The following is a 9086-nucleotide window of genomic DNA, read 5'->3' on the forward strand; positions in this document are numbered from 1 at the left end:
TAAAATATTACTAGAGAAAACACGCATTAGTCAAATTGTAAATAAATGAGTCCATGGTCTACTTGTTTTACAATTGATTTAATAATGGATTCAGTATCAGTGTATTCGCTTCCTTTCCTAAAGTTGTTTAATGTCTGTTGCTTATTAAAATGGCAAAGTAAAATGTTATTAAACTGTTTTCTATTTCTATCATTACATGGTTATAATCACCAATTGTGTGTTGTCAGTTATTGATAATTCAATAAAAATCGAACTGTACAGTATAGGGCAAGATCAAATAAAGATGCAGAACAAACTACTTGTTTGCAAGTTACATTTAACGACAACACATGAAGGGTATAAAGATATTCTTAATGGAGTACAGATCTGTTGCATCTATGTGCCGATTGATTTGATGTTGATAGTGACAAATGTGCAGCACGCACCAAATGCCCTGCATAAACTATGAGTAAATTGTGTCGGTCAAACAGGTAGCAGTACTCTGATGCTTCTAAACTAGACCGCACCATTTCAATGATATGCAATCGTCTAAACCAGTTTACTGTAACTTTGCTTCTATAATCTATCTGGGCTTGATTGCAATGGCATAATGCCTGGCTAGTGGCTAAACGTTCGAGTCCCGCCCCGATTCCGCTTAAAGATGAGGAAATACAGAAATAAATACAGAAATAAATAAATACAGAAATAAATAAATACAGAAATAAATGTATCAATAAATATTGTTCATACATTTACATTTAGCAGACGCTCTTATCCAGAGCTACTTACAGTAAGTACAGGGACATTACCCCCGAGGCAAGTAGGGTGAAGTGTCTTGTCCAAGGACACAACGTCATTTTGCACGGCCGGAAATCAAACCAGCAACCTTCTGATTACTAGCCCGAATCCATAACCGCTCAGGAGTCAGGTGGCTGAGTCAGGTGTATTATGTCGACCGACAACACTTTAGAACAGGGGTCCCCAAACTACGGCCCGCTGGCCGTATATGGCCCACCCACACATTTGGACCGGCCCTCTGAAAAATGCCAGAGACATATTTTGAATCTGTAATTTAACCCTTGTGTTATCTTCGGGTCATTCTGACCCATCAGTCATTGTGACCCACTGTTGTATTGGGACAACTTTACCGCATACAAAAACAAAGTGAAGCATTTCCTTTTAACCGTTGGGCTGTCTCAGACCCCCCACATTGCGAAGGTTAAAAGAAAATTATTTGTATTTGTTTTTGTATTGGGTAAACACAACGATGGTTCGTTATGAACCTTTGGCTCATGTGACTCGAAGGCAGCACAAGGGTTAAAAAAATAGGCCTATATTTAAAACAAATTAAAATGTAAATGTGTTTGGTTTGCTCCAGCTGGAGTTTAATAGACAGGGATGTCACAAAATACACTAAGGAGGAAGACCCACCAACACGTTTGTGGTGGAAAAAGTTGTTTTATTTGATATTTTTACTGAAATAACGTGTTCCTATAATTGTTCTTATTAAAGGCTCAATCTAACACTATGGGCTTGCACATAACTGAAAACAAGCCCTCTATACCCATACGAAAACAAACAACCCCGACAAGACTAACGCCACACAACATAACATGTAAACCTTCAATGTTGAATTTAAAATAACTTAAGTGGTCAAACGACCACACCGTCCACCAGGGTCTAGCTCCAGCTCCGAGCCACTGGCTGCGAGGGACAACAGGTCACACCACTCTGCCAAAGCAAACAAACACACACATCCATGTCATCAAAATTCAGCATCTGTAATGCCCCCTACATAGATATATGTGACACAGATCAAATGACTGAATAGATAACTGGATGAACTGGTCATTAACATTCAGTTAAACTTCTGCCACAAAACCAAACCAACTTGAAATCAACACTCTGAGAAGAAAATTGTTTATTTGGAAAGAATATTGGAGAAATATTGAAGAACATTTTTGCTTATTGTGTATCCATTCATAAAAATACAAGGTTTGATGTTTTAATTTTTTTAATTACATTTTTAAACATGGCATTATCAGTTAATCTGTAAAAATACCACCAATGTAGGTCATATTTTACAACTAGGGATGATTAAATAGGAAAAGCTTAAATGTTGTTTTACCGTGGTTGCCGAATGAGCAAGGCTCTCTTTGTCAAAGCAATGAAAGATCTTTTCTCTGATAACTTTATGTATCAGTTTGTCCAACTGGTCTTGGAGTTTATAGATTTAAATGTTATGTTTAAATTTGGGGCTCCAGAGAACAAATTTATTGCTGTTTATTGTAGTAAAAAAAAACATATATGCCCATTGTTCTCACATTATTTTCCTCTATGATAATCAAACATGTTCTTTACCGGTGTTTAAAAAAAAACGTATGTAAATATGTGAAAGTTCTGTTTTTGTAAATCAGTTTAAAACGTTCAAATGATTTAAGAATACCTCACAGTTTTACACATTACTCTGAGGAGCCATTATCTGGTGCATGTCTATTTCTTTCTTGGAAAATATTTGCCAAATATCTCACAACTCTCCATGTCAGACTATTACAGGTGCCATCATACATTTGTCTTTCACTTGCATTTTTATGTACAATGTTCAGTTGTTCAATAAATACTTTTTAAACTGGGGTTGGACCTGTTGGTTTAAACACTTGAATACCCATTACAAATATGTCTTTCTCTACAGCTTGCAGTGTTGCTATTTGTCCACTATAGTGGAAACAATGTCTTATTTTATACTGATGGGTGAGTTGTCACTTTATGAACAATTTCTTCATGATATAAAACGTGGTGTTTATCTGGGACAGAGTAGTTTGATGTAAAGGAACACAAGCTATTTGACACAGTCCTCCACCTGACAATCACAGGCAGCATCAACCAATTACTTACATTTAGTCATTTAGCAGACGCTCTTATCCAGAGCGACTTACAGTAAGTACAGGGACATTCCCCGAGGCAAGTAGTGTGAAGTGCCTTGCCCAAGGACACAACGTCATTTTTCACTGCCGGGGATTCGAACTGGCAACCTTCTGATTACTAGCCCGCTTCCCTCACCGCTCAGCCACCTGACTCCCTGATTACTTGCTGTGACGTGCCTCTCAACTACCAACACGGACCTTTGGTCAGAGCATAGCTAGTGTAAATGTACATGTGTTAATTTGCTAGCAGAAAAAATAATTATTTGCTTATCTACGACATGTACAAATGATTTGTGTTGCACATGCTGTGCACATTTTGACCATGATGACAGTGTCCAACAGGAGATGTTTAAACACCACCACTAGATGGCAGGATGGTCGTAGAAATCCATCCAGGTTGACATTCTATGACGGTCAAGTCCTTCAGAATGTTTGTGTGAAAAGTTTGTTGTATCGATAACATTTAATTAAATGTATGCGAAAGCTACCACCTCACTGAGTATGTTTCCAAAATAAAAAAGCGTCCAATCGCTTAACATCTAGCACATCATTTCATGTACGGCGTAGTGTTGCCATAACTGCGTTATGAGGGAGCGGTTATCAATTGGCCAAAATCGACATCAATCATACATCTTTGGCATTAGGTCTATTTGTTTTGATGTAAAGTGAAACAACCCATGTGGCCAGCCTGAAATAAAGCAGACATTATTTGGAATCCGGAACACAATGCCACACTCTGGCATTGTCTTTCAATATACAGTTTACAAGTTTCAAAGATAGCGGTGAAAAAACAGAGCATTTAGCTCTTCACCCCTTAGCCGCTACTCAAATCCGTCATTGTATGCCTTATTGTATATTTATATTGATAGGCTGAACGCGCCAGTCAAGATGCACCGTAGGGCGTTCGTGACTCCTTAACCGAATGTACAGCACTTTCAATTGGACAGTCGTTTGCTTGGAACATGTCAGTGGGCGTTTCCAGTTTGGGCTAAGCTGGTCCATTCAGAAGAGACGAAAGAAGCTGCTGCGTACAGAAAATGGCTGATAGATTTTCTAGGTTCAACGAGGAGCGTGATTTCCAGGTAATTTTACCGTAAAGGCAAGCAACTGAAAGTGAATTAGTCAAATGTTTATTACGAAAACATTTTATCTAGCTACTTACAATAATTTTAAGACTAAGCCATGTACTTCATCAGTATCATTCCTAGCTCGCAATGACGGTGGAACCTGCTGTGTGTAGCTAAAAAGAGCTGCAAGCTAGCTAGCTAGCTGTAGTAACACTAGCCTAGTAGCTGTGATAGCCAGCATAGCGTCAGGTGTATGCTCGTCGTGTTGCATAGATCGAGTTCAGTGCGAACAAAAAACAACACTTAGTGAGTTTAGTAAATAAATATTAGAAATTGTAATGCTAATGTTACTGTAAACCTAGCTAGCTAGTGACCTTGGGAAATGGTGATTGAACATTGATGCTAGCTAGCGCGAATGGAGCTAATGTTGACTGACTAGCTAGCTAGATATCATAACAAGTTGTACAGCCTGAAGATGTTACTTTGTGTCGACACGTTTTGCTTTAGTTGTTAGTGTAAAATACTGGCGACATATTGGTAGTAGTGTTACCCATCTAACCATCTGTCGTATCTTACTAGTTAAAAAACATGTTTACTCTCATTGTCAATGAACTAACCGCTCTAGTACTGTCAACTAAAAATGCCATATGGCATCTCAGTATATTTACTTTTGTTCATTTACTCGTTTGTTTTAGGCAACTGCTAGACCGATGCCAGACGTTTTGTGTTGAATCCGTTCCATGCATTACCTATGTTTTGTCATTTTTATGTCAACAACAGATTCCAGCAATATAGATTGATTATTAAACCCCCAGTTTCTTCAAGTAAAAAAAACAAACATATTTTTGTGATTTGCCAAAGCTTACTCTCTAGCCCATGTTAATTCAAGACTAGACTGAGGAAAAGCGCGACTGTGTGACAGCATCCACTAAAGTAGTTAATTTCCTGTTTTTCGTTGTGGGCACCTTGTGTATCTGCAATGTGGTTTGTTAGAATGTGTAATGGTTTTGATGCACTTTGTCTTGTGGACTCGGACCACATGAGATAACCAGCTGGTCTCTGCATGCCCTTCAAAAGCCCCCAGGAGTCTGTCTCAATGCCTCTGTGAGGAGCAGAGGACTGCAGCCTGCCATGCCACAGCTTGGAAAGACTGTCTGACTACTGTTTCAATTTGTCACTCACTGTTCATACCTCGTTAAAAAAAAAAATCATGTCATTCCTGCTTGTCATGTTCTCATCTTCCTTGTATTGTGTGCACAATGATCTGTTTACATGGGGTCACCCACCCGCATATTTGTTAGGAGCATAAATTTTATGATTTAGAGAAGTCCAACATTTGTACCGACTCGGTTTGTTGGTCAATCTTGTTGGGTTGTGACTGACCAGAAGGGGATGCTCTGGTTGTGATCCAGTTGCTGTGGGATTAGGGGGTTGAATGCTTCCTGTGAATGCCGACCCCCCAAGGGAAGTGCCGATCATCTGCCGTTTCTGCGGAGCTCGTTCCCAACATTCTGCTAAGTTCAGCAATTCTGCTTTTCATTGCCGTCCCTATTAAAGGAGAGCGATGGCCAATGATATGGGAGTGGTTTGAGGGAGGACACGGATGCCCTGACCAATGTTAATTAGAAAACTCAATGATTAGAGACTTCTATCATCAGCCTACAGCTAGCCCAGTTACAAATCATTCACAGCATCTGAACCTTAAATGGCCCCAAAAAACCCCATCTTAAATCCGTCTGTCTACTTACTGTTATACTCTTATAATCTGAAATCTGAAACTGTTCTTATCCATGAGGTCTTTCCGGGTACCTATCAAACGGAAATTTGAGTAGCAGTGTTTCCCATTAAATTAACAGACTGTGGGGATCCCATTACGTGAGCTGAAAATACTTCTTACAAAAAACACTTCTTATAATGACATTGCTTCATTAACGCATCTCTCACTCCCTCTCTTTAATGTTAGCTAGGTAACTATTTTACCTTCATTTCTTTGATGGCTCAAATGAATGCACTTGTCAATTTTGTGCTTTGATCATTTGTGAACTGCATTAATCTCCGTCTTGTTTACCAGATATGAATCTAGCCTCTTAATTTAGCTCTGTAAGTGCTCTAGCACAGTGGTTCTCAACCCTGGTCCTCAAGTACTGCCTGTCCTGCATGTTTTAGATATTTCCCTGTTCCAACACACCTAATTCAAATGAATGGTTGTTAGCAGGCTTCTGTATAACTAGATAACGACCCATTCATTTCAATCAGGTGTGTCGGAGCAGGGAAACATCTAAAACATGCAGGACAGGGGGTACTCGAGGACCAGGGATGAGAACCACTGCTCTAGATTGATACATTTAACTTTGAAATGTGCACATTTTTATCCCAGAAGTTAAAGGGAACTGACTTACCCTGGCTCATGCTGACAGCTCTGGTTCAGTTGTAGAAGCCCTAGAGAGCAGAATTGTAATGTTCTGTCTGCATGGGAGACATGTCTGCATGGGAGATATGTATTATGGAACTCCATTGTTATATTTTAGTGGCTGTAAAAGTGCTCTTGCGGCTAGAATATTGAATGAATAGATTCCCCCCCCCCGTGTTGTTGTATTTTGATAAATGGTTTGTGTATATGTCAGGCCTATATGAATTAGTCTGTGTCTGAGTGGGCAGCTCCCGTCTAGGACAGAAGGACTCTGTATGAGAGCTCTCTGGCTCAAGCATTCAGATGCTCAGTATTCACTGGGTGTCTTTCCACACGGCTTCATGGTAGTTTGCTGCCAAGCAACACTGCACACAGAGCACCCAGACTCACAGAGCGCCTGTCTGCAGCAGAGGCAGACTCTGCCTCATCCCACTGTCATGAACAGCCTATTGATTTACTTTGTTGTTGGGGCTCTGACGTTCTGTGTGACAGAGGATTCATAGAGACCGTATCCATCCTAGGGAGATGGCACCAGCAGCCTTCATCCTTCAAGACCTTCTCCCTTACAGCCAATCATTATAGAGTTATAAGTCCCACAATAAGCCTGCTTGCTCCTTCATGGAAATGCATGGAGAACACTGATCAATTGATGTTGTTATTGTGTATTTGTTGACATGTGGTTGGGATTCTTGTCCAGGGGGGAGAATTGGAATCCCAGAAGCAGCCGAAATGTGAGATCGTTATGTGGCTTGTTGTACGTCAGGCGGTCTGAATTGATGCTGAGGAGAAGGAAAGAGGGAGTAGGGTCATCGATTTGCTCATGCACAGTCTAGCTCTCGCTCCCTTTCCCACCAACACTATGGCCTAATGGACTTTTCTGTTCCTGAACATGCTGATGCAGTGCCCTGGTCAATCTGAATTTAACACCACTAACGTGGGAATCGAACAACCTTTGAATACTGATTTCTGCAGGTGATTTGTAGTTCACGGAAATATTCCGTCCAGTGGTCATTGTTTTCCCTACGGGTTTGAATTTAATTTGCATAAGGCTGGCTTGGCTTAGCTGTGTCCTTCAACAGTGTAGGGGACAGGGCGCGGTGGAGACAATCTGCTATGTTCTCTGAGGATTATCGGCACATTGGAAGTTGGCTGAAAGGATCAAGTCTAGGCCTAATTGGTCGATGATAGAAAATAATGCCCATCCACTATCCTCCTCAAAAGACTTCGGTGGTCTAAAACCTTTCGACCGAGTCAAGATGTTAGTTGAGTTGGTGTGGGAGAAGGGGATTGACATAGGATGTGTGTTCCAGGCTTTAGGGTAAGGAGATCCATCTGTCTAGCATGTCAAGGTGACCTTCTACATTCATTCTCCGATAGGAAGATATCTAGTCTCAGAACAGATACGGCACTGTAAACACCCAGGCCCTGCAGGATAGAGTGACACAGGCCTACTACTCATCCTGCATTATACTAACACCACAAGGACTCCTTCTGTGTATAGCTGAGGACAGGCTAAACATAGTAGTTTAGATTGCACTGGATTGTGCCCAGTCTGTAGGCCCACTAAAGAATCAGTGTTTTATGTTGTTAAGGGATTGGTCTCTAATGACCTCACGGCATTGAAATGCTGTAGGCTAGGTACTGCCTGAACCAGCTCAACTACTGTCGCTATCGCTGTTCGTTTTCTCTGTCTTGTTAGATAGTAGGCTTGACCATGATACGCAACTGTCAACGTTCAGGCAGGGCAAGATAACCCTATCAGTTTCTAATGTAGTGGACCAAATAGAAACATGGTTCCTAAATTTCCTGTTGGAATGACACCCACAAGCAACCTTCCTGTTTACTCAGTGCTTTAGAGACTGTGGCAATTGAAATGTCTGTTGGCTCCTGGGACGTGAAATGGTTTCACCAAAAATCTTCCTCTTTATCTGTTCCACTTTCTTCTAACTGTCGTTTCTTCTGCTCTGTCACTTCGCCATCATAGGGCCCTTTGAAATACTCCATTTTGTTCTACCGACACAGTTTTTGTTGTTGTTGCCTTGTTTTGAACAATTTTATATATTTTTGTTTCGGTGACGTAGACACAGCTCCTCTGCTTCACTACTAACTGAACCATTCACATTGGACTTAAAATTAATTAGACCGATTTTAAAAATGGTTATACTTTTTATTTGGTACACATTTTGGATCACCGTAATTAAAGTATTTAAGTCTGGCATTTTTCCCCATGTTTGTCAGATTTTAAAATTCAATTAGATCTGCAAGGCTTCACATTGTACAAATCATGGAGCCCATCTGTCTCGCTCCCTCTTGTGGTTCCTCTGTCCCTGCCTGACCGCTGGTCCTCATCACTGTGTTCCAGGGGGGGAATCACTTCGACCAGTATGAAGATGGCCAGCTGGAGTTGGAACAGGCGTCCCTGGACAAGCCCATAGAATCGGTAAGGTTGCATCCCTCAACGTGCGTCATTGGACCAACTCATCTTGACACCATATGTGAGAGTGGATGACTGGCCCAGACAGGGTTAAAAAGCTACGCCTCTTGTTCTGTATTCACCCTGCTTATGTGATAGACATGGATCCCTTCACAACCCTGTCTAACCAGTAGTCACTTATGTCTCCTCCCCTAGTGCCTTTACAGGCCTCCTTTCCTTAAGACTTCTGCTTCCTGCTCCATTTCCCCTGTGTGGTAGTTTCACTCATTTAT

General features: G+C 40.9%; 1 protein-coding gene across 1 annotated transcript in view; it reads left to right on the forward strand.

Annotated features, from left to right (window-relative positions):
- Window positions 1–3922: 3922 nt before the first annotated feature.
- Window positions 3923–9086, forward strand: part of gpatch8 (G patch domain containing 8) — a 27802-nt gene continuing 22638 nt past the window's right edge. Inside the window, exons 1-2 of the mRNA XM_067232362.1 lie at window positions 3923–3985; window positions 8743–8820. Coding sequence (XP_067088463.1) covers window positions 3941–3985; window positions 8743–8820 — 123 coding nt within the window. The 5' untranslated portion in view covers window positions 3923–3940. The remainder of the gene's footprint in view (window positions 3986–8742; window positions 8821–9086) is intronic.

This window comes from Osmerus mordax, chromosome 3 (assembly GCF_038355195.1).
Source record: "Osmerus mordax isolate fOsmMor3 chromosome 3, fOsmMor3.pri, whole genome shotgun sequence".
Taxonomy (NCBI): domain Eukaryota; kingdom Metazoa; phylum Chordata; class Actinopteri; order Osmeriformes; family Osmeridae; genus Osmerus; species Osmerus mordax.